General features: G+C 38.4%; 1 protein-coding gene across 1 annotated transcript; it reads right to left on the bottom strand.

Moving 5' to 3' along the window:
- Positions 1-1,776: 1,776 nt before the first annotated feature.
- On the bottom strand, positions 1,777-27,102 carry LOC119791076. The gene is made up of 4 exons (XM_038296927.1): positions 27,043-27,102; positions 2,730-2,781; positions 2,345-2,659; positions 1,777-2,246 (listed from the first exon to the last, which is right to left on the bottom strand). Exons 1-4 carry the CDS (start codon positions 27,100-27,102, stop codon positions 1,795-1,797), a joined length of 879 nt encoding a protein of 292 aa, XP_038152855.1. The 3' UTR covers positions 1,777-1,794.
- Between the last annotated feature and the right edge of the window lie 247 nt (positions 27,103-27,349).

Here is a 27,349-nt window from a genome sequence, read left to right as displayed (position 1 = left end):
AATATTTGCAATATTATCCTATCTGTAGAAAGTAAAGTTATGTAGTTACATAATTACATTATTATTTACAATGGTAATGGTTTGAGGAATGTCAGGCCCCAATACATTTTCATCTGACCAAATCTGGCTCTACTTTTAAAAGGTTTTGATACCCCTGGTTTATGGGGAAATGTTCTTTCCACTTCTGGATCATTGCCCAACAGTTCTCACTGGAACATTCAGAAGTTTAGAATTCCTTCTGTAACCAATGCCATTGTTTCCAACAATAAGGTTGCAAAGGTCTTGAGAATGACTCAGAATCTTCACCAGCATCTTAAGAAAGGTCTTTACTTTTACCCATCATGTCTTGTGCATCTCCAGTAACACCTTTTTATACGCCATCATTTGGCACTGAAGCAGTTGATATTCAAGCAGGATTGCTTTCCAATTACAAGATTTCAGCTGGTGTCTTGGATTTCCATGCCTCTTTGAACCTCTTGTTCAATACTTTTCCTCTGTGCCATTTCAATTACACAACTTCCTAATTTCTGGACATCTATGGTTGGATTTGTGTGGAGTGCATGGATTAATGCAGACATCTGGTAAAAATGCCAGCATCTCTTGAAATAGATTTGAGAAAAATGGAAGTTTGTTCAATACCCATTTCACTTGCTGTACATTTATACAGTGGAGCAACAGGTAATGACTTCACTAGTTGTACATTAAACATTTTGCCAGTATTTTTAGGCCTTTTTACCATTAGGTCTTGGAGAGGGGGTAATCGTTTCAAATTTACCATAGTTCTGCAGTGGCTGACCACATTCTTTCGGCATAGTGTATAGCCAATAAGCCATTTCCTTTTGATTCCCCTCAGTACCCATCCTTATATCCTTTGGTATATTGCATTAATAGTTTGAGGAAAAAAAGTAAGAAGCCCAGAATTCTTAATCGACTTCCTTTATCCAGAAAGCCTGAAATAGGTCAGCCATCATATTGTTACCCCTTTTAATATTCTGCAAAATCAGCTTTGCACCTTTGATCATTTTCTTTGGAGTTTTAAATGTTTTGTTCCATGAATATTTCCTCTGGGCTAGTTGTGCTGCAATCCATTAGCTCTACATTTATCCATGTCCAGTGTGCCTTCAACATTGAGTGTTGACCGTTTTTAAAGAGGCCTTCCAACCATGCATTCTGAATAACCCTTTCCGTTATGTTTATTTTTAAAGGCCTCAAAGTAGAGGTAGGCTGATGGATATCAATACAAGTGCAGGTATTTAATACCCTTTTAAAAGTCCCTGCATAATTAGCAATATATATTTATGAAACAAGCAGACCACTATGGCAATAGCGCTACCGCTCCACTTGTGGAAGTAAAATCTGTTGGGCTCTTTTTGCACCAAGAAAATTATTCTTATTGCCACATTGCCAGACAGGACACTGTATATAACATGATTGACAAGTTTTATTCTCTCCCACACGCCCCAACTGCAGCAGATTCATTCTCTCCATCCGTGTTACAGATCTTTGATCCCCCATCCCCTTGTTAATCCCACTAATCACATACACCTGCATGCAGTACATTTATATACTAGCATATGCACACAACTTGATCAAAGCCACCAAGGAATGTGAAGTTTTCCTCTATACAGTAAACTAAATCAGAGTCATGTTTAAAATACTTTATTTTAAGAATACCAAGAGATTCTTCCAAGACTGGGGAACTTCATCTAAGAGGAGAACAACAGTTAGCATCATTAGTAAATATTAATTAAATCTGCTGGAATCATCAACTCACCTTAGCCTCCATTCAGGGCTCTAGGGTGACCTTGGGAAGAACTTTTGCTGTCCAAGTCCAGGATTCTGGGGGGTTTGTGGAGCATCAGACACATGTTCCTTTAGATAGTGAATTTCCTTAGAATAGTCTCTGCCCCTCTCATGATTTCTACTGAAGGTAGTGTAGGTGCCAGGAGGATATTGGCCAAACAGGAGCCTGTAGTCAAAAGCAGGGTAAGGGTAGGGAAGGCCATAAAGAGGAACAAGAGGGTAGGGCAACAAGCCACCAAAGCCAGGGTTTGTGGGGACAGCTGGGTAGCCCGATTCCTCCGTCTCCCGCTGGTAATGCCCAAGTTCAGCTTCCTTTACTATATTGGCAGTCTCCCCAGACTGAAGGGTAGGTCCTAGAGGCTGTGGAGGAGGGAGAAGGGCGCCAACAACCTCAGAATCAGCTGCAGGTTCCTCAAAAGAAGGAGGAGCAACAACCCATTCTGCTAATAAAGGGGATAGAAGTAGGGGTTAAGTTAAGGTTTGTTCATAAATGCTAAAGATTCAGCTATGGCATGTCACTAAACCATTTTAGACCAATTACCTGTGGGGATAGGCTGAGCAGCGTCAGCCGGTTGAGAGGCAGCATAATATCCTGCCAACTGGGAACCATCACTAGAATATGCTGCAGGAATGGCATAGGCCCCATACTGTCCTGGTTGAACAGGAAAAGAACCTAGATATACTCCAGCCATTGGGCTCATGCCAACAAATGGTGCTGGTTGTTGCACTGGGAAAGGGTGACTAGGAACCTTTCCTACAGGAGCACTGAAGGACGCATGAGCAGCATGGGAAGGAGCTGCTACTCCCTGAGAAGCTGCATTGGTGCCACTGCCACCCTGCTGTTGGGATTTTGGAGCTAGACCCGAAGAATCATCTGTTAAATACCTGCCTTAATTTACTGAAAGTAAATTTGTTTTATACATCACCTTTCACAGGAAGTCCATGAACATCCAGCAGCAGCAATGCAACAAGGGAAACCTGGAGGAAAAAAAAAACTGACATAAGAAAGTGTAAACTCAAAAGAATAGCAAACACAAAAAAAATTACTTTACCCCCAGGAGGATCTGAAAATTCATCATACTGAAGACCAGCAGTAACAGCAATGAGAGCATGAGGGTTTATAAATGGGACTGAAGAGCGCTGGTTACCAATCAGAGCTTAACTAGCAAACAGCACACAGCTGTTGATGAGAGATTTCCAGTTAGGGAAGTTGAAATCCATGTCAATTCTTTACACTGTTTTTAGACCTTCCTTTATTTATTTTTGAACTTGTCAAAGTATGAACAATTCCAATTAGAGAAGTTGAAAACCAAATGTTTAGTTTTTACACTTTCTTTAGAGACTTACTGTGTATTGATTAATTTTAAACTTCACAAAATTTATGTGTTTGAAAGTTATCATACTGGATGTCTTTTTTTTGTTTTAAAGAAAACCTAAACCAAAATATGTTAGCGTTAGGTTAAATTAAAGGAGAGATTAAAGTTATATTGCTCCTGTCATATAGTCTACTTCAGTTGCTGTTACAGCTTTTTAGCAACCTCTAATGATTTTTCAAAAGGTGGCCCTCAATGTTCAAATCTGTTGAGCAGCTACAGTCCAGGAAACAACTCATCCAATCAGAAGATGAACTTGTCTGTTTGAGTACTGCCATTTAAAGGCCAGTTAACAAAACTAACAGAAAAAAACAGCATCTCTAGAAGTACAACCAATGCAAATTGATTGCAAAGTGTTAATATCTGCCTCTGTGCCACCCCCCTTTGAGAGGTAGACATTATTTTAAGACATTTAAAGATTTAGGAGCAATTTTAATGGCCAGCTATATTAAAGTGTCTAACCAAATGGTATCTTTCATATTTATGGTATCTTTATTAATGTAGCAACAGCTGATTTCAGGACACCACCTAGACTCCAGTGGTTGAATAACAACATGCAGCTAAACATGTCACCACTGGTCAGATTAGGGAGGGGACCAGAGAAAATGACGGAATTCAACATTGTTTTGGAAACCGGGTTTCATTACTGCCAGTGTGGTAATGACACCTGGTCGTGAGAGACTAATCGCTCCTCGTAACTCCCTGTACACTACGCGACTCATGACGCACTCTCAGGCTGAAAGTCGGCCCGATCAAAAGATTCTCGCACGACTGGAAAATCGCCCCAAAAATAGAGCTTCCAACCACCAGAGTGGGTTTGCAAGTGGGTGCATCAATGAGCAGGAAAAATCGGCTTGAGACATGGAACTATTCGAGGACCACTGTGTGGACACGTCCCTACTCTTGGTGGCTCCATGCTGTTAAACAAGTGGGCCTACTCTAACTTCTGGATGTTCGATAGCCCAAAGACGGAACTCTAACTTTCACACCCTCGCCTCCAGAGCTAAAAAAATACCACACCTACAGTAGGCCTACTACAGGCACCATCATCACTAAAGCTGGCCCTACACTGTGTGATTTTTTCAATTGTTGCACGCAGCTACTGCTCATAGGACTAAATCGCTCACAATTTATGTAAATGGCATGTACTTATATAGCACCTGTTTTCAAGTCAGGAGACTTGACCAAAGCGCTTTACACTTCATTCATTCACCCATTCACACACACACTGATGGTGGCAAGCTACATTGTAGCCACAGCTGCCCTGGGGCTCACTGACAGAAGCGGGGCTGCCGTACACTGGCGCCACCGGGCCCTCTGACCACCATCAGTAGACAATGCAGGTGAAGCGTCTTGCCCAAGGACACAACGACAATGAAAGTCGGAGCCGAGGCTTGAACCGTCAACCTTTCGATTTCAGGGCAAACTCCAACATCTAACGCCACTGTCGCCCCATGTTGCCAACGCTTTCATGCGACCTGTCTGCTCAGACTGCACGACTAATAAGCATGTCGGGCTCAGCTCCGCAGTGAGATGTAGCTGCTCTGATTCGTCTATCCTGAAGCCAAACAAATAGAAGAGGGATATTAAGCTCACTATAGTGAACCACGCTGCATTGGCATTTTCTCCAATTTTGTGCTGAAAGCCTTAAAAAGAAAAGGCGACGACGTAGTTGAAAAAAGACATGTCTGAGCAAACGCGGCTACTACGGTATGTCAATTTTACAGACAGAACTGCATTTCACTCATTGCATCCCTGCCATGCTGCTGTGTTTACAAAAGAATCCTTGTTTCCGCATGCGCACTGAACGATTTGCCCACAATCAAACATATCTGATTTTCTCCCTACCTCACGATTCCTGATCGGGAGGGGGGCGTGAGAGGCTGTTTGCCCCTTGTAACCCCCTGTACACTACACGACTCACGACGTACGATCAGGCTGAAAGTCGGCCCGATCAAAAGATTCTCGCACGACTGGAAAATTTTCCCGAAAATCGCACAGTGTACAAAGGGCTTAAGCGAGCTAGAGGAATAACTAGACTTCTAGCACAGAGAGGAGGAGAGAGGAGAGGAAATTTAGAAAGAGTTGGAAAAAAGTCAGGGGGGAGAGAGAGACACCATAGCAGTTCAATGTTAGTGAGTTATGTAGGTTATAATTAAATGGGCATAGTCAAGTTACATGACTTTTTAAATAATTTATGCACCAGTTTCTCACTCTGTTGTATAAAAAGTTTCTGAAATATAATAGAATAATGCTGGCCTATAGTTTATTATATTTTTGTTTCAAGCTCAATCTTTTAGTAAGTAGAATTTTATAGAAAATACTAAAAATTAGCTCACCTGCTCTGAGGAAAACAGATTCTATTGTAAAAGGTTTTATTCATTAATTTTGACACGAAAAAATAAATATTTATTGACAAGAGAATAATAAAAGAGTCCAGGTCCATAAAAGATGGATCATATTCATAGAAATAATCAAAATATTTTTTTATAATGTATTTATCATTCGAATAAATAAATTAGAATAAATAAGATTTAGAATATTAACATTTTACTTCAAGAAAATTGACTTTAGACCACTTTTTTTAGAATGAGCATAAGTTCAGATTTAGGCTTTCTGAACATCCCAAAGTACAGTTGTTGTAAACCTTTTTGTTTGAATCAGAATAATTTACAGCAACAATATACAGTAAATGATAGTTTGTTGAAACAAAATGTACTCATGGACCCTTCCTTTTTTCTGCCAATGTTTTTGGCATTTTTTTGCAGTAATCTGTGATGCAAAATTGACAATGTAAGGCAGACAAAATGCATTTACCGAATGACCCATGCTACAGTTCTAAGTCAGGCAACATTTGTTCAAAACAAGCTCAGATTTAACTAACAAATCAAACCCACTGTTTTAGTTTCTTCATAAATCATGTTGCAAAAGCCAGAACTTTATCTATGCTACTTAATAAAGTGTTTTACATAAAATAGGGTTATTATTTCCATATGTCTGGTTGTGGTAGTCTCTGTATTGTGTTAAAATGTGGAGGTGATCACAGATAGCTTGGTGTGGTGCTTCTCCTTTCCTGTATTGCAGCTGGATTGTTATCCGTATGTGGAGAAATTCAATAGGTCAGAGCAATGTGGAACTTTTCCACAAAGGCAGCAGAGAATCACCTTCTAAAGTAGCCGGAAATTCCATCAAAACCGATGGATGGGAGGTTATATTTTGAGGGGCTGGATTGATTTGACTTGGCACGAAAACAGAAGCACACTAGTGACACAATACTGAAGGGAAGTTATTGCATCTTTCTGGATTTCAAGGCAGTGAGGCTGCATCCTGCTGTGTTGCTGTTTGGCACGACACTTACCTGTCAAGCAAAGATTGATGACCTCCTCTATTTGGAATAAGCTCTTAATATGTTTAAAATTTCCACTTTTTTATCAGAAAATTGACGTCATTAAAACAGTTATCTACATTACTGAATTTCGAACAATGAATGATGATAAAGCCATTTGTAAACAAATGTGCAAACTGTTTCCGAGATAACTTTGCACATTGAAGCTGTTCCAGATGAAAACCACTAGAGAGCACCCTCCAGCTGATTTTCCATGAGCAGAGAAACAAGTTATTCTGCTTGCAAACAGCTGAGTTAGAATGTGGTTGGCATAAAAGGCTGATATAGTTGCCAATGAAATCATTTGTCTGGTTCCACATTTTGACCCAACTCCGTCCTGCTCGTGTCACACATGTGGCAAGGCTGTGGCTGTAGGGAAATTAGTTCTTGCGGTGGTGTGTGTCAGTGAGTTAAAGATTAGTGTTTTCATTGTTGTAACGTGACCCGATATGGAAGCTGAAGGCCTATAATAAAAAGAGAGCATGTTTAGGGTGAGCTCACTGAGGATTTGGGAAATTCCACATCATCAGAGCAACAGAAGAGGAAATGTTCTTAAAACCACCACATTTTGCTCAGTTATTTTATTTATTGTAAAACTGACAAGAAAAATGTGAACTTACCCTCTTCATGACCTATTTCTCCACACTTTGCACCAATAATGATATTATATGAACCTTTAATATACTTTTAAAAAATGTGCTTAATCCTTAATGTAGCGCCTTTAGAAAGTGCTCATATTTCTATTGAATTATTACATTCCACCACAAACCTTAGTTATGCAATGAACCAGTTAAGATTTCAATAAAACTGTAAAGAATTTAAGGCAATGCATTAATTAATTAATTTACCACTAGAAAGAAAGAGTGCATTTGTACTCTACCACTTTTCACCGATCCAAAATAAACACCACTGCCATAATCAAAAGAATCTTTAGACTAAAAGTAGTAGCTAATGTTGTAAATAATTCATTTTTCTAAGATTTTTCTGAAAGTGTCACCTTGGTAAGATACATTTATTTAAGTTGCTAAAAGTAAGGTATTACGAGAACCCGTTGGGTAAGTAATGGGTAAGACTAGTGAGGAGGACCATTGGTAAGCCAGGAGTATCTTAAGCAGGGACGATGGCAGAAACAGAGGTGTTTGGTGTTAGGAAGTGAGAATAAAGCAAACCCCTACCCCACCCTACTCTTCAAATGAAAAGTTTCTGCAGCTAAACAGGTCAAAGATGCACCAGTAAAATTATTTTAAAAGGATAAATAGGTAATAAAAAAATTAATAACCAGAAATCATAGGTTTAAAGACAAATCCACAAACAGTAAAGACCAGAATAATTTAAATGTAATTTACAGAATGTAATATGCTCTGAAAAATAAAATTTTTAAAAACTGCAAAATGTCTAAGAATACAGACATAGATACACTAGACAATACAATGAACAGTACACAGAAGCAAGATAAATAATGAATTGTGGTATGATGACAGGAGTAGCCATTGCCTAAGATCTAGTTGTCGTAAGCTTCTATCTTCTCTCTGACCAGCATCTCTCCCATTCCAAAACGATCATGAATGTAGAGAAAGTGACTTGGCAATGAACACCTTAGTGCAGGGGTTGGCAACCTGTGGCTCTTTGGCGCCCACCTTGCGGTTCCCTGGAGCTTTTTCAAAAATGTAATGTTTGTTTACTTTAATATGGTGTGCAGGAGGTCAAACAGACACATTATGTTTTGCAATGCTGTATCCATTTTAAGATAAATAAACTTAAACAATAATTGTAAAGAATAATGAACCAAATCATTTGCTTTCATTGCCAATGCGAAAGGACTGCCTCCATGTTCGCTATGTAATGAGAAGTTGTCAAGAAATAAAAAGAGTCATTAAGAAAGGCATTTCCAAGGAAGGTATGCTAAATTTTCAGCCGATCACCAAGTTGGGAGTGAGAGAAAAAGAGTGATTGTAAAGAGCAAACATATATTTAAGAAGTGGATTGCAACTCCAAACTCCATCTCTGCTGCTAATTTAAGGTTTTGTTGGTAAGCATAAAGAAACATCCACAAATCAAACAGGTAGTGTTCTAATGCATGTATGTAAACTTTCTTTCATTTTTTCCCCCCAAATCCTCTAAATAAATATAACATAGAAGAACGCTGGTGACGGAGGATGTGGAATATTAGAGTTAGCGAGCTCTGCTCTGATGGATGTCAGTTCCTGCTTGGTTCCTCATGACTCAATCAACTCCTCCCAACAGAAACACCCCTCACCTCATGTTACTATGGAAATTAAACTCAAAGCACCAATTATTGTACAGCAGAGTAGTCACATGATTTGACATTTGCTCCAGGATAAACATTTAATTTAAGCCCACATAGTCCTTTTTTATAGTGGGCTAATATGATTAGAGCCCATGTTGCCATACGAGGCTTATATTAAAGACTTTTACATTTTTCGGCTCCAGGCAGATTTGCTTTTTGCTTTTTTGGTCCAATATGACTCTTTGAACAGTTTGGGTTGCCAACCCCTCCCCTGGTGTTAGCACCATGATCTCAGAATCAAATACTTTTCTTTATTTCATGATCTTAAGGGAGATTTTGGTTATTTATTACAAATAAATTTTGCTAAGTTTCGTCGTCACGACAAACATTTCTTAATCCGGTCTAAATTCAGCCATCAGTGGAGCATATTTTGTAACCACCAATCACAGCTATTAGAAGACAACATCACACCTGATAAAAACTGCATCTCAAATCTCAATGACATAATTGTTTCTATCTCAGCTGCTAATTCAATCCCTCTAAAGCTAAAATTATTGTCTGGAATTTTAAGTAAGGAGCTACCTGAACGACTGAGAATTGCTGTGAATTCAGTCCCTGAGCATTAATCAGAGCAGGGAAATGGTAACCATGGAGGGGCTGCAGAGATCAACTGCTCATGTGGGAAATTTTGTTGACGGGACAACTAGATGGGAAAAAATAGGATTTGGCCTTGATGAACAAGTAACAGGCGAAGAGTTATTGCAGGAGGAAAACCAGTAGAAGTGCCATTTAAAATATGCCACAAGGCACCGTGTGGATGGTACAAACTTCTCATAAATAATGTTATATAAGCAAAAACAAACATTGAACTTTACTGTAAACAAATGACCCCTAAGCTACCACATGTGTTGGAGTCGATGGGAAGATGGATGGGGCTTTTTTCAAGGAATTCTACAGGAAAACTCAAGAGTCCTGCTGAAACCTCTGTTAAAATGGCCTGGTAAGTTCAGATCTAAATGTGGTTGAAATTCAGTTTAAAAATAAGATATAAGCCATATATTTAAACAGCTTTTTTAAGGTGAACTCAGGTTATCTTTGTCTGGTTTCAATTTAAGTGCAGAAAACAAAAGAAAGAAAGGTGAAAATGTGAGTGAAAATCAATTGTTGTGCCGGGTATCATTAACGGTTAACCTAATTTTTGTATAATAACAATGAGAGCCTTAATAATGTTAACAAGGATGTGAATAATATTCAAGATTTATATTTAAATTTAACCAGACATATATTAGGATAAAAACTGGCCGTGATTCATTGGACCTTCTCTAAAAATCAGTGAAAAAGCACAAAATTGCCTAAAAATGCGAGATGAGGTTCCAAACCTTGGAGAGCTTTAATATTCTCCCACATTGGTGGAGAACTGCTGCCAACACCTGATTCTAATCATCTGTGATCATATGTGATTATTAGCACCTGTGGTTTCCCCCCTTTCCTTCCTCTGTCCAGCCCCCACGCCCACACACGCACATACCCACACTGTTGTATGGATGGTGCAATTTTTGTAAACATCACATTTTGTGTAGTAATCAGTAAACAGCTTGCAGATTATTACTAGGACTGGTATCAAACTGGAGCCCAAACCCTAAAAATAGTTTTTTATGATGGAAAAGTGAACCAGTAGGACTTCCAGTTGAGGCATTTGAGCCAAGTCTTTGCAGCACCGACTCTTGTAAAAATGCTGAGCACTGCAATGTGTTGGCCAAGCAACAGCTATATTTCACCTTTGTTAACTATTGTTTCGTCTTGTTTTTAAGAACCTCCATTATTTTCCAGTCCAACTTTGGAAATCCTTGGCAAATTAGTTGCAAACGGTGGCGGCTGGATCTTATTCTAAAACTTATGCTCCTCCAGCTATTCCTTGATCACTTTTTTTTTTTTTTTGGCAGAGAATAATCCTCCTGGAAGAGGCCACATTCATCAGTGAATCATTTTTCCCTGCAAGGCAACATCTATATGGATTGCAGAACAGTTTCATGGCTAAACATTGCCCAAAGAATTACACAGTTTCTACCAGCTTGACTTCCTCCCATGGTGCATCTTGGTTCCATGTGCTCACCAGTAAAGTGATGCACACAAAACCAGCCATGATAGAAAGGAAACGGGATTATGGAGACCAGGAAAGCTTCCTTTATTAATCTGTGGTCCAATTCTGATGTTCGAATGCGCTATGCTGAAAAATGTTCCCTGTTTCTAACACATAAACTATAATATATCCCTGTTATAATTAGTTACCATGATAAAGAGATAGCACATTGACAGTGCTTCGTGTCAAGAAATTATAAACATTTTGTTATTGTTAACTGGTTACCATTAGCTATGTATTTACAAAGATGTCTTGAGGTTTCTAAATGTCCAATTTATATAAATAGCTTTGAAAGATATAAATTGAAATATCATTTGTTTTATGACTTTGAAGAATTTGGGGGATTTTTGGGTGGTTGAATGGAATTTCTTGTCCAACCTCAGTGGTTTTAAAAAGGAATAAGGTTCACAAAAGTTACATTTTATTATGAATTCTCTCTTCTATGCATGGGGAGTACAAACTTATTTATAAAACAGACTTCTGTTACGCATCATTTTGGTTTTCATCTAAATATTAACAAATCTCTGGGATAATTTTCTTTGCATAATTGACCATTGTTTTTTTGCAATAATTGGTACAGTTACTCTAAATTGGTTAATTGCTTTGCATTTACTCTTTTTTATAGGTTAAACACTTTGTGTCTGTCATGGTTTTGGTTCTTTTTGTTTTCTTTTTGAGTTTTCATTGGTTTAATTTCCATTTTGAGTTGTGGTTGTATTTGAGTTTTTATGTATATCTTCTTTATCATCTATTGCCCCTTGTGTCATTCTCTTCCCTCCTCTAGTTTCTCACACCTGCTCCTCGTCTGCTGATTAGCCCAGTCTTTCTTCAGTCTCCCATTTAAACCCCTTTTGTGTAGTTTCTCATTGCTGGTTCCTCGTGGTTCCTTTGCTCCTTGTGTGTGTTTTCCCTGACTTTTTTGTTGTTTTTTTGTTTTTGTTTTATTAGCTTTGCTTTAGGACTTTGCTTCCGATATGTTTGGTACTGCATTAAATCAGCACAAATTCCATTCTGTCTCCTTCCGTCTTTGCATTTGGGTCCTTCAAACCTCCATGGCAAGGTGTGCAACAGAGGGCCAAGGTGAGGTTTGATAGCAAAGACTAGGTGAAAGTCATGCACACCTATTGTCAGCCAGATGAATATCCCTGTTGCCAAGCAGCCAGGATGCACGATCAGTTGGAGTCATGGTGACAGGACCACACGTTGTTACAATTTATTTGGATCAGGGGCTTTTGAAAAGGCTTTTCCAGATGACTTAAACAGCTTTATTTATTTAAAAAATACTAGAAATAGAATAGAATAGAATAATATTGTCTGCCTTCAACAGTGTAGCAGGTCCTTTGAGGTAAAACTGAATAATATAGAGCTTGTTCACTTGGCTTTGTTCGAAATCAGGTGCTTCGTCCTTCAGGCCTACCTGAACTGGATCCTTCAAAGGTCGTGAAACTGAGGAGGCCAGAAGAGTTCAGCTATAGATCCAAACAGGTCGAGCCTTCTCCAACTGTCACTGCTTCTCACACAGCGTAACACAATTCACAATCTAGGTAAGCAGTTAGTTGTTGCCTGAAAAACTAGGCATCTTTTAATACATGGACATAAAGCTTTAGCTAAATCTTTCAGTCCCTCCTAAAAAGATTTAGTGTTCTTTTTTTTTATCCCTATGAAATTCTCATTATTGTAGAAGACAGTTTTTTCTGCCTCTCCATATTGTGGGCTCCCTTATCATCCAACAACATCATGATTTAAATGAAGACAATTGCTCCAGTTTTCAAACCAGCAACATTGGAAGCTACCCCCATGACGCAATACATTTACGGTCCAACTTAACAGCATGCAACACACATTTAAATTAAGCTTTCATTAAACATTATTTCACTTTCTGTAGTCTACTGGCTTAAAGTTGTGGCCCACACATTAAATAAACTATGAATGTTGGCAATTTGGTATAAATATCCTTGGAGAAGGAAGTAAAGGTGCATGTAAATAAGTACAATACATATTGTTATTCTTACATACTTACATGGTATTTCCCTGTTTCATGGAATTTAACTTAACACTATAATAAAGGGAATAAAGGCCATAATTCTAAATTTTGCTTTGATGGATTTCAATATTACAATCCATCTCAAAAATAGTTCCCAATTTTGAAAACTGATATTTGCAAGCTGCACTACCCTAAGAACATTAGAAGTCAAAAGTCTAACAATATTGTATTGACTTTATATTTTTTTTCCATCCACTTTAAGACTTCTTTCTTCATTCTGTTTCACGTTTTCACGGCCAGAAGCACTGACATCATCACTCTGTTTGGACAAAGCAACCTCAAACATCTATTTGTCAGCATAGCCGTCAGTTACGTATCCAGCTCAGCTAATTACTCCTGGTTCTACTGTTGGCACACGGAGAGAAAACACTATTTATTTTACGCAGATCTTTCCCTGCACTTAACTGTTTACACACTCCATTGTACATTATAAATGCCCTTTGAAGCATGAATAATGGCTTCCAGCTATTTGTCACTTTTCCATGTTTACAGTAGACTTTAAGAATGGTGGTTTAACACATATGGCTAACCCAGGCCTAAAAAAACATTTCCTGTTTCATGGTGCAGACTCTGTTTTACATTTTTCAACACTCTTCCCCTCCTTCCACAAAGCATTTAACATGCAGAGTCTGCAATGAGCTCATAAAATATGACGCAGCCAGTAAATTAGCCAGATGGCCACACAGAACGTGACTTTCTGCTGCTAATGCGCAGGTAAAATGCAACACTGTAAGAGCTAGTTTTCCTCAGGATGTCGTTTTTCAAGTGTATTACTGAAGGGAGGAGTTCAGACTTGAACATTTTGGTTCAGAGAGGTAGCGAGAATTAGGGAGTCAGTATCTTTGCACCCATTGAAAACAATGTGTCACATCAATCTGGAAAAGGCTGGTTACATTCAGAATACAAACTTCTGAAAGTACTTTAAGTATAAAATTATTACATATGTTTCAAGAAATGATAAGTGTTTTTAATTAAGAGTAGCTTCATTTGAATGCACTTTACTGGAGACATCCATGTTTGTCAAAGAACACCACAGCCACCTACCGGTTTGTGATGTCATGGTGCGGTATCGGGGGTTGAGCAAGTTGCAGTGCTGTATCTGGTGTTTGTCACAGTGCGCTATTATCCAAGATGGCGACCACCAGTGCACTATGCGAAGCACAGAGTAACAAATTAATGACATGTTTTTACTCTGGCCAGAAATTCGATGGCAAATCCTCCCTCCACAAGTTGGCAATCCAACGACAAACCCGTTAGATCATGAATTGGAGAGTTGAAATAACTTGGCTATATTACAACATCCAACTGCCATGCTGTGAGCATTGTCAGTTTAACTATAACTCTCACAAATTTCAATGGTGAAGTCCTCTGGAAATCTTCAATAATTGTTGTTGATTGCAGATGTGTCTAGTAGATCCTGTTGGGATCTGGAGGCTTGGCAACCTTTCTCCACCAGAGGGAGCCTGAGATCTTCCTCCTGAGGGCGTGAGCTGACTTCTGCACACCTGTTTCCCATCTGCTCATCTGGAGGCTTTCTTAAGGAGGAGGAGGCTGACACTTCCCTGCCAGAGTGTTTGCCAGTAATGCAGAGATGGGAAGTAACGAAGTACAAATACTTCGTTACTGTACTCAAGTAGATTTTTCTGATATTTTTACTTTACTTTACTACTTATTTTTATCGCGACTTTTTACTTCTACTCCTTACATTTTTACACAAATATCTGTACTTTCTACTCCTTACATTTTAAAAAATTGGCTCGTTACTTTAGTTTTGAATTATTTCAATGGAGTTACCGTTATTATTTTTCACGTCATCAATACCAAATTCAATCTAATTGGATGGGAATCTACGTTGCATTTGACGCACCACTACAAGATGAATCAACAGATTCGGCGGTATTCATTCGCGGCAAATCATTGCAGCTTGGTGGCGGTGGCGTTAGCATAGTAGCATGGACGACGAGATGATTGAAAATGAACACAACGGAGATCTAGTCCTATTGGCAGACATCCATTTAAAATGTAGGCAACGGCATGAAAAAAGTGGTTTCTACTTTTACTTTTATACTTTAGGTAAATTTACAAGCCTGTACTTTGTTACTTTTACTTGAGTAAAGAAGTTTAATCAGTACTTCCACTTTTACCAGAGTATTTTTTTAACACAAGTATCTTTACTTTTACTCAAGTACGGAAAGTGAGTACTTTTGCCATCTCTGCAGTAATGGTACCAGCAAACCTGAGCCAGCTAACTCTGATCTGTTTTCCTGATTTTTTGAGAAACTCTCTGACTCTGTGTTCTTCTGCCTCTCAGATCCTGACATATCTGGTGATCAGTCAACTCCTGGAGAAAACTCTCGCTGCCTGGAACCTGCCTGTCTGCCCTTCGCCTCAGCATCCTTCTCCGCCTCTGCCCTCAGCCCTCAGCCTGCCGATCAGTCTCTGGACCCTCAAGGTTCCCCCCCCTGCCTGTCAGAATACCCCCTGAGCAGATATTTACCCAAACCGCCGTTAAACAGCAAGTTTCCTGGATCCACTCTAACCGATCTGTCCTCCTCTAGTTGCTTCCCTCCCGTGACCAGCCTGACGAACCAAGACCCGTTCACATTTCTCTGAAAACATTGTCAATAAACCTTTTAACTTTTTCCTGTCTCTTGAGTGTTTCTGCATGTGGGTTAGAAGATTAGACCCCACCATGACAGTTCCCATTGATTTTGCTTGTAAAGCGGGGAGAATGGCGGTAGGCTTACGTCACGTTACTGCTTGTAGATGTCAGGAGTGAGGGGTTACTATATTTGTGCAAAAATGTATAGTTCCGGACTCAGTGATCGCGACGAAAATGATTATTCTAATTTTTTTACTGAATAATGCTAAATTCTTTAATTCACCGCACACATGTTTGTTTTAGATACAAATAATGATCCATTGATTATTCCTTGCTTACCAAACTTTTCTTTTAAGATGCTTCACAGCAACAGGACAGGTTATTGGGAAGTTATCACAACAAGGGGATGATCTTCAAAGAACGGGGAAATATATAAAGACAGAGACAAAAAGAAAGATTATTTTCCTTATTATCACTTTCTTTTCCTAGAAATTCAGGTTATTATAACTTCTGTCCACTGCAGATATTATACTGATTATTGATTAACTAAAAAACTTGAAAAATGTTCAGTCTTTAATTAGGATACTTCAGGTTGTGCTGAGCTTCCATTTATGGGGCGGTGTGATTTGCTTTTTGGCTGTACCCGTTAGACAGCAGTCGCCTTTTTCATTGGCTCCCCTTCTGCAAGTCAGATTGCAGAAGCTGATATTTCAGTGGCAGAGATAGTTACATAAGCATGAGATAAATAAACAGCACGGTGGAGGAGGGATTTCACAGATTGATTGCTTCTGCTTATAATGCTGTATGTATTTTTGAATTCTAACCACCCTTCCTGTCCTTAGGACAGTTGCAGAGATAGAAAGAGGCTCCCATGGCCCAGTTAGATTTAGGTGAATGTGTGATTGGAATGAAAAGATTGAAGAAGACCAGTGTCATAAAGATGGACCAGACTTTAACACACAAACTCAGACAAAATGCATGAAAATGCATAGATTTGTATAAAAAGGCCCTCATGTCCGCAAAGCAATACTGAACAGAAACTCACTCTTTATTTTACTTTATTCTCCTTGTTTAGCAGTGTGCAGGGATACGCACACACACTGACTCACACACTGTGCATCAGACTGACAGTAACAGGTTGTCGCAGGGTAAGGGGTGATGTGACTAATGTCCCGCTCGTTTATCTGCAGCCTGTGATGTGACTCTGACAGCGTTTGAGTCCACGTACTCTAAAGTTTCTCAAACACACATGCTTTCTGTGGGATCAACACTGACATAGGAGAGGTTCTCATATTTCAACACCACAGTGACAAAAACATACTGAGAAATCTGTTTAACATTATGCAAAATGTATGTTCGGTTTATGCATTTTTTGAATGATAAATAGGTCAGTAGGACTTGTAGAGACCAAACTGCAAATAGACCACAGAAGACTCAGGATATCTTTATAAGTTAAAACCTTATTCAGGTTTTATTGTAATAAACTTTTATAAATGATACATATGAATTTAATGTAGATATTTACAGTAAACATGCAAACAACTTGCTTGAACATAATTGTGTTAAATCCCTTTCATACATTGCTTTGGAAAAGTATGTTAAGCTTTTTTTTGAAGAATCGTTATAAATCTTTTAAAATTTGTTCCAAAAAAGTTAAAAAACAATCTGCTGGACTCTGTTTTTTAACTTTTTTGGAATGACTATTATCTTGATTGAGAATCTTCACCAGCTTTAATAAGTGGACATTAATGATGATAAGCATATTCTCATCTTATTAGACCTTGAAGTTAATAACTGTTGGATACTATTTAACCATCTCCTTTAGACAATAGTTATTTATATCCTGTGCAGGATCGTACCGATCTCTGCTTATACAAACTGTAGTGAACATGTGGGTCACCCAATATCAGGACGTGTGAAGGGGAGACAGTAGGTGGTAAGAAAAGCTGTTAATAAGGCCAAAAATGTTACTTATGTTACAGTAGGGATATCTTATTAAGATATTAAGATAAAAAATTTAAAATCCTGGGGCACTAAAACGACTCATAAATGCAGAATTTTTTTCTAAAAGTCTCTCAAGAAACTTTAACTGAATGGATGTAACTAGTTATTACCCAAATCTGAGTATATTTGCACATCAATGAGGGACAGCATTTACATTGTTAAGTGTATTTGCAAGAAATCTCACTGTTCTAGTCCAGTGATTCCCTAACATTAATATGTTGCTTTTGGGCAACATATTAATGTTATCTTTTTATTTGATTTTGAAAGAATAACATGCCAAAGAATTAAATGCTCAAGTAAAACAGATTAAATAATATAGTTTTTAATCATATACATTTTTTTGTACATTCGACTTTTCACTGATTGGGGTTCTCATGGTAAGACAAAATGCCACTGGAAAAAATGGAAATCTAGATAAGTCTTTTTTTTCTTAAAATAAGTGCATTTGTTCTTGGATTGAGGAGGTAAAAGGGACATTTTGCCAATGGAACAAGACAATTTACATTTATAATAAAAAAAACACAATTGCATTGTCTTATATCAAGTGCATACTATTATCTTATTTTAAGAGTAAAACCATTCATTCCATTGGAAAACTACCTTGAATTAAGGTAAATACACTTAATTTAAGAAATATTTACTCATTTGTAGATCATTTTTCCAGTTGCCCAAAGGCGTACACAAGACAAAAAAGGGTGGAAAACACTGTTCATATGCTGAAGTATCGTTCCTAACTCTATGATACATCACGAGTTCACAGTTGTTCTAATTGATGTTTATTTTCCCTCAGAGTTTGAATGATTTTTTTTTTCTGTTATAAAAATGCTAGAAACAAGTACCCCCATTTTTTTTTTCTGGGATTTAAACTTTGCAGGACATTTTAAGATCTGTTTGTTGTTAAAATGCTGAGAGGAAATAACAAAGCTGAAACAAAATCTTCCATTTTTTTCAGTCTAAGCTTCAGCTAATGTTAGCACTGTAACACAGCTTCCTGGGACAGGAAGTCGGATACATAGCAGTTCCAAACGTCCATTTGATACTGCTTGTAAAGGTTTAGTCTGTTGTAGTTCATAGTATGCATATCAAGCATCTTAACAGAAATAAGCCTATTCAGTAGTTTTTTATTATTATTATAGTGTTGCTATAAACTAGCTTTGAATGATGGAGGCTATTTTAGTGTCTTTTTTCCCCAAAAAATCTTTCAGAAAAGTTACTAAATAAAATCCATCTGCTGATCTATACCCTTTGATTTCTGACTTCTCCATAAAATTCATCCCAGCAGCCTGAATTGCTCTGTAGTTATTCGAGTACACGCTGTTATTGATGTATATATTCAAAGTGTCTCTCACATAGAGAGACACAGTAATTTATCTTGACACGCAGATGGCCCCTGCTCTGACCACAAATGTAGTGTAACCTCTGCTCCCTGCGGTGTGGCCAGGACTCAGTCTGCCAGTAAAAACGAGGGATGCTTCATGGCTCAACAATTCGCTGGCTTAATGGAAAGGTTTTGCTGGGTGACCATAAACACTCTCCCCTGTGTCTCTTTTTTTCCACTCTTTCTTGATCTCATTTGCTCTTTTTGCGTGTCATTTTGTCCACATCTGATTTTACTGTCAGACTATAAGTCATATCTTATAAGTCTGTAAGTAAACTGTATTGCTTTATTAATCTCACCAGAGCTTCTCTGTCTTTAGCCTTTTCTCTTCCTTCAGTTATTTTGTAGACAAGTCTGGGGAAAAAAGACCAAACCATACTATGAGCATTTCTTTAAATTTACTTGACAGGCAGCATTTTTTGTCAGATAATTTTCTGATAATAAATATTGGGTTAATTTACTTCACAGTTAATCTACAATGTCAGTTGGGAGTTTGATCTTTTGATTTCATGACCAATTTTATGTTGTTATATATATGTTATATATGTTTGAAATACATACATAGGGTAAAAATATGATACTCGTTTAAAGCAGATTATGAAAAACACATCTTTACATAAACACAATTTGGTTGAATAAAATAATGAAAGGTTGATACTTTATAACAAAGATCATTTAAGAAACCTGTTCAGTTTTAATCAAAATTATGCCACTACTTATGGCTTACACATTCCTGTGGCAGCCTCACTTAACTAGTGACTCAAAGGGGAATCACTAGGTCAATATGCATGTATGTTTGTTGTAAAGCATGAATTACACACTGGAATTAGCTAGAAAATTATTCAGGCTATCTGCTCATGTAGCCATCCTGTTGTCGGCTTCTGTGGACATGATATATCCACAGTGAGAATTTAATTAGATGTTCATAATCCATCTAGTTTCTGAGCCTTGACTGTTGTTTGAGCCTGTAGAGATTTCCAGGCAGGTTCTTCCTTTATTAGGCTGAGTAAAAGTGTTAGGATGTATTTTGACCCAGCTGGGAGAGGTGGCTATGCTTTTATATATCGGCAGTGGCGCCACCAGGGGGGAGCCAGGGGTGCCCACGGCCACCCTTTGCAAACACTGCATGAAAAGTGAGATTTTCGTCCCCGTAAACCCCCGTAAACTCCCGCAGATCTGCCTGATTTTCGTCAGTTTCCGACAATTTGCAACCCGTGCTTGTCCGCGTTTGTTGTGCCACAAATTGTCGGAAACGGACCATGACGTATGTGGAGAGCGATCAGCTGTACTAATGGCCCTAATTAGCATATGAATGCAGCAAACCCGGGCGGCTGGCCAGGTCTGGCTTGAATAACCTTCTCAGTATTGGCTGAAACCACTATTCTCAAACAAGTGAAATCGCTCGTGATTGGCAGCAAAACCACACGTGGCCACGCCAGGCTTTAATTTTCTTACTGAGTATTGGACGGAACCACTTCTTTTTAAACAAGTAAAGTCGCTCGTGATTGGTTGGCATATATATATATTTACATATATATATTTATTCATATATATATATATTTATTCATTCATATATTTATTCATTCATATGGTGTGTATTTATGTTATCCTACACTACACAATTATTATGCTACCATCAAGGACATGAATGAATTTATACAGGAAATGAACATTTGCCAGGAAGCTGTTTATGCAAAGAAAGAGCTTTATTGAAACACACACACACACACACAACTATATACAACGCGTATCCAAACACATGCGTTTCTAAAAATTAAAAGTCCGTGAACGGTCCGTTTGCTTCCTCGGGGTTGGAGGTAACAGGCAGCATTCCCTCCGAGGCAGGTCCGATGTGCAGACGCCTACTGTGCGTGGCCCTGTACTTCGGCATCGCTTCTAACCGGGACTGCAGCTTAACACAGAGTTCAGTGAGATCCGGCCTACGAAATGGCGGCGACCGTACAATCCATCCAGAGACACCGCCGACGAAGCCATCTTCTTCGTCGGACATGAGGTCGACGGTGGCGGACTTCCAGAGTTCCACTTCCTCATCTGCCAGCACACTCTGCCTCGCTTTCAGCAGCTGAAAAAAAAAAAAATGAATCAGCGCACTGCATATGGACACAACACATCTATCAATGCACCTGAAAAATAGTCACCAAATAAAGTCTTACCCTCTTTCTTCTGGCCCGACTCCGAGCAGATTGCCTGGCAGCCTCCGCACGCAGCGTGTTGGCTAGCTGCGTGTATCTGAAGCTCCTGCGTACCGTCTCATAATACGTCTTACAGGCAGCTGGAAAACAATTAAATGAGAGTGGTATGAATAAAAAAATCAAACGCAAGTCACAGTAACAAGGAAGGAGAAAACATTAAAACAAGTCACTTACACACAATGTCGTCTTTATCAACATCGTGCAAATCTGGACTTGCCGAGATGGCTCCGAGCAAATAGGAGGTCACCGCCTCATTGTGAGGCGAGAGTAGTCTGTGAAAAAAAAAAAAAAAAAAGTAAAGCTATGGTCGGTATTTATCCGTATCCATGTCCTTTTACCGCAGAATGAAAGCATATTCTTTAAATCTTACCCTTGCTCCGGTTCATAGCGCCTGCAATTAGTCTCCGAGTTGTGAAGACGGCGTACTGCTTCCTGTGAATCACAAAAAATACACTTTAATAAAGCTTTAGGCTAGGCTGCTTTTAGCTTACCTAGCTAGGCTAGGTTGTCTTTAGCTTGCCTAGCTAAGCTAGGCTGCTTTTAGCATAGCTACCAGTAATCGAACATATATTTACCGCTAGCGTGGCGTTGTGCACCCGTCTTCTCTTCCTCGAGTTCGTATATCCCGCAAAGTTGCTCGACTGCAGAGCCGCCATCTTGTCCTCTATGGACTGCAACCTGGAGTGCATCGAATTCTCCAGCTGAGTGAGCCGCTCATTCATGTCGGCAGTATGCTGGGTAAGCTGACGAGACAGTCCGCTGATAGCAATCAGCAGTTTCTTCTCGTCAGTCTGCGGGCTGGCCGAAAGTTGTGGACTAAGAGCAGTTGGAGGCGAGTTGAACGCGAGACGTCGTGCAGCCATTGTTCACGTAACAACAAAATACAAACACGGTAACTGGAGATGAAGTTCTTCTGAGTATAGTAACACAAACATGATGCCGGAGGTGGAAAACGGTTTTATCTCGGCGACACTGCACCCTGTCGGCACGGAGTGGTTACTGCAACATTTAGCGTGCAACAGAAATAATCCCATACAAATTAAAAGCACAAGAAGGTTCTATTTTGGAGGGCAGTTTGCAATTGTTATGTACAAATACCATATTTCCCCGTCCATTTTCAGTTTAAAAGGTATATTTTGTCTTGCTAAACTATAAATACTCCTAATTTTCACGGCAAATCCAAAAACTTCAATGTATGTTATTCATACTTTATGAGTTTAAATAACATAAATGAGAAGATAGTAAAATAAACCGTACATGCTTTCTGACCATTTTCTACACAAAAAATGCAATATATATGTATTCCGCTCCCTCAACACTACAATTGTGTTTGCTGCAGTTAGAGCTACAAGTCTTTGAAGGTATGCTTATAATTTTTCTGCATATAGAGATTTGAAACTTTTTGTTGTCTGCATAATATATTAAGTTCTACAGGTTTGGATAGGTAGCAAAAGCACTTTACCTTGGACTTTTACCAGACAATTTCAAAATATTAAGATTGAAGGTGGCGGTAATGCACCTATAAATTGTTTGCCAAATGGTAATGGTGATTTTCTAAGTTTGGAGGATTTTAACAGGAAGTTTAGAAACGATTGTTCACTAAGAATTTATAAGAAAGTTTTACGTAGTATCCCTGATGTCCTCATTCATTCTATTAAAAACAGTTTACCTAATTCCTTTATTCTTAGACTCCATAAGATTGAATTTGAGCAGGTGGACATTAGAGATAATAAATGCAACAACAAGTTTTTGAATCAATATTCTATAAATAATATGTACCCAGGAAGAACAAAAAGCACAGCTCTCTTACAAAATTTTAAGAAATCTATGATAGTCAAAATTAGGACAAATTATTTGAAATTCCCAATTCCTCCTAAATATAAAGAATTACAATTTAAAATAATAAATAACATATATCCTTCAAATGAGTTTTTAAGAGAGAGATTTAAGTTTAATGTTGAGAATTGTGGCTTTTGTACAACTCAATTGGAAACAACTAAACATCTTTTTTTATGAATGTAAAGAAATATTAAACTTATGGGATCAACTTCGAACCTTTCTGTCTTCTAAAACAATAAATTTAGATTTTATTTCCTGGCAAAACATTCAATTCGGTTTATCCATTAAAGAAAAAAAATTTGGAATTTTTAATCAATATTCTAATAATTGTAACAAAGTATTATATCCATAAATGTCGCTATGCAAAATGCTCCCTCTCAATCTCTGCTCTCAAAAATGAACTTTCCCTTTTCAAAAGATGTCTGAGAAAGATGCAGAATTTAAATGCAATTAAATTGTTTGAGTTAATTGAAGAATTTCAGTTGGTAGTCCCCACTGATTAATTTACTTTAACTACTATTATTATTTTATTTATTTTTATTTATTTTATTTTATACTTTGTTCCACACTGTGCATTTAATTGTATTTTTCAAAAGCAGGAGTTGTGATATTTCTTCTTGTATTGAAATATTTGTTATTGACTTGTTATTTGAGATTGTTATTGTTTTCTTATATATTCAATAAAAAAAAAGTGGAAATCTAAAAAAAAAAAAATTGTTTGCCAACCGCCATTACAGCCAACTGATTCTGATTAAAACTAATTTTTGAAATAAATTATTTTGTGTATTTTTTTTTACATAACATTTGCATACACAGTAATCTAGCGTACTTTAATTAAATAAATCAATTCAAGCTAAAATGTAAGAGTCTATAATTAGGCTATACTGAGCCTGATCTATTTCTACCATCTATTTGGGGGATATTTATTGCCACACTTTGGGCCACTTAATACCAATTTAGCATGCTGACCTATGTCCTTATGACCACAGTGTACCAATCTTCTGATGGCTACTTCCAGCAGGATAATGCGCCATGTTATAAAGTGAATCATCTCAGAATCATTTCTTGAAACTTTTCCACTTAAGTAATTGTGAATTGAGCATATTGACAGACAACATTTTATTTTTTATCTTAAATGCAAATTTTTAAAAAAATAATTACTGCTCTAAATGTATTGCTCTGTCAGCTAAAGATCTGTTTTGGTCTCTATACTTTAATTAAATAAATCAATTCAAGCTAAAATGTAAGAGGCTATACTGAGCCTGATCTCTTTGTATCAGAGATTTTCTTACCTTTTAGAAAGATGTCACTTGGGGTAAAACCCCCCCCTGCAACCCTGATTTGCATTTGTATAGCTCACAGCATGTTCATTTACATGTTAAAGCCTCCCCTAGAATTCCATGGGGGGGAGGCATGGGGGGAACACTGCCTAAGAAATTCCACGTCAATTTCTGACAATTTACAGTAGTTTTCGGCGAAGCCTGCAAATTGCCGTAAACTGCCGCTAACCTGAAGTTCCACGACAATCTACAGTGCCGTATATTGACGAAAATCCCACTTTTCATGCAGTGAAATCCCTGGCCACCCCACTCGCCAGTGTAATTTGTAGCTGCATCAGTTTAGCATTTCATCCCATTATGTGCAGCAAGCTTAGGAACATTAATCACACAATAAACCAAGATATGAGTAGGTGATTACTTAAGTCGTTATGATTTCTCACGGCAGGTTTACCACAATAGTAGAGCCAAACCCTGAAATTATGGCTTTTGGTTTCAATGTGTGTTTTTCTATCTGGTCACCCCTATAAAACATTTCTGGAGGCACCAATGTATACCGGCAGAAACCTTTAAGCAACAAAGCATTTTCTTCGCCATCTTATTTAAAAGATCTAATTGGGGGAAAGTGTCACGTCTTGGTTGAGGTTTGGAGGAGCCAAATGCAGAGGCAGAGAGGCTGAGGTGAATACTTGTAGTTTAACTATGAAAATGGTTAACAAAGGCAGTCCAAAAATCCAACTAAAAATGTAACAGACCAGAACCATGGAGACATCGAGGGAAAACACGTACAAGGAGCCAGGGAGAGATGAGGGGAGACGACCTCAGCGATGACAGGACCAGCAACAACAAGGAACCAACAAGGAGTGACTGCAGAGGGAGAGTATATGTAGCTGACAGACAAAGGGAGGGCTAACGAGCTGACAAGGAGCAGGTGTGAGAGGAGACAACGAGGGAGGCAAGGGGAAAGGAAAACACACTCACCAGGGCAACAGAGGACAACGGTTGGTCGTTTGGTGCATGGCGCGTGTTTTGAAGCTGCTCTGCTTGTGGAGAAATGTCCTGGGCCGTGAGTAGTGAGGAAACAGGAAGCGATTCTTGTGGGATGGAAGAGGGAAATAGTGACAATGAAGGTTGGAAGATAGCAGCATCAAAAAATGAGAAAAAGCGGAAAAAACAGAGATCAGTTAAAGGGGAATCTAGTTCAGAACAATCCAGTGATGATCAATCCATACATTCCACAGCACAACAAAATGAATTCAAAGTCATATTCAAAGTCGTTAATCAGGCAGACTCTTTTACAAACTGGAATCCGGTTCACTTAACAAAAACCATCAATAAACTTGTTGGAGAAGTCAGAGGTGCCAGAATTCTGTACAGTGGAGACCTGCTAATTAACTGCAGAGACAGCGCCCAGCAAGGCAAAGCAATACGTATTAACAAAATTGACGGGATAAGAGTTCAGTGCAGCCTAATGGAGAACAAAAAGATCAGCAGGGGAGTCATTGGAGGAGTTCCTCTGAAAATTTCTGAAAAAGAGATTCTGGAAAACATAAGCGGTGCAAAAGTAAAAGAAGTAAAACGGTTAAAAACAACAAGAAACGGAGAAAGATCTGACAGTTTATCTGTACTAATTAAATTCGAGGAAGAGCAATTACCAAGCAAAGTATTCATCGGTTACATCAGTTACAATGTCAAAATCTACAATCCACCACCATTGAGATGTTTCAAATGTCAAAAATTCGGACACATTGCAGCAGTTTGTAAAGGGAAACAGAGGTGTGGAAGGTGTGCAGGAGAACATGAATATGGTAAATGTGGAAAAGAAGCTAAAATAAAATGCTGTAATTGTGGTGGAGAACATACTGCTGCTTATCGCGGCTGTGAAGCAAGCAAAAGGTCTGAAGAAATAAAAAAAATGAAATTTGAGCTTGGAATAACTTATGCTGAAGCTGCAAAAAGGATCCCATCTCAGTCAGAAAAACCCAAACCTACAGTTCAACACACGGCAAATTTCAAACCTCTAGAGAAATCTCCAAAAATTGATGAAGACTCACTAATTGTTAAAAAGACAAATTTTGTTCTTTTCATGGTGGAAGTGATTAATTGTACTGCTCAGACGACAAAAAATACAGAAAAAATCAAAATAATAGTGAAGGCTGCAGAAAAATATCTGGATGTTAAAGATATGAACTGGGAGATGGTTGGAAGCATGATGGAAAGACCAATGGGACCATCAGAAACTGGCAGAGGTACGATGACCTAGAGTAAATTAAAATTATACGGGCAAATGTAATTTAGTATAATTTAGTATTATGTGGGTTTAAGTTACACAGGTTATTTTATTGTATTTTTTTTTTTTTTTTTTTTTTTTTTTGGGGGGGGTGAATCGTTTCCTGTTTCCTTGCTTTACTCCATATCAGTTGGTGGCGGTAATGCACATTTCACAAGTTTGCCAACCGCCATAAAATCTCATAAGAAGAAGAAGAAGAAGAACAGAGGACAACAGAAAAACATGAGAACATAAATCTAGAAATTACAACAAAACTGGAATTAAACCAATAAAACTAGCAAACAAGGAGCAAAGTAATGTACAACAGAACTAAGCCATGACAGAAAGACATTATTAAAAAATATTTGGTTGAATATAAAACTTCACTTGAATATCCATCCATTTTCTTTCGCTTTATACGGGGCCAGGTCGCGTGGGCAACAGTCAAAACAGAGATCTGCACACACCTCCTCCAGGGGGACCCCAAGGCGACAACAGGCCAGCTCAGCCTCCTCCCAATAGGACATGTCTGGAACACCCCCCGAACAGATGGCCGAGCCACCTCATCTGGTTCCTTTCGACGTGGAGGAGCAACAACTCTACTCTGAGCTCCTGCTGGGTAACTGTAACCAGTTACCCGGTTGTGCACAGCAGGGTGCGCACAGCAACCCTGCGAAGGAAACTCATTTCAGCCGCTTGTATTTCTAATCTTGTCCTTTCGGTCATAACCCAGATCTCATGACCATAGCTGAGGGTGGGAACGTAGATCGATCG

The sequence above is a fragment of the Cyprinodon tularosa genome, unplaced genomic scaffold (genome assembly GCF_016077235.1).
Source record: "Cyprinodon tularosa strain WSP-4 unplaced genomic scaffold, ASM1607723v1 ctg38, whole genome shotgun sequence".
Taxonomy (NCBI): domain Eukaryota; kingdom Metazoa; phylum Chordata; class Actinopteri; order Cyprinodontiformes; family Cyprinodontidae; genus Cyprinodon; species Cyprinodon tularosa.
Note: the sequence above shows the minus strand (reverse complement) of the source record. Positions and strands in the feature narration are given on the sequence as shown.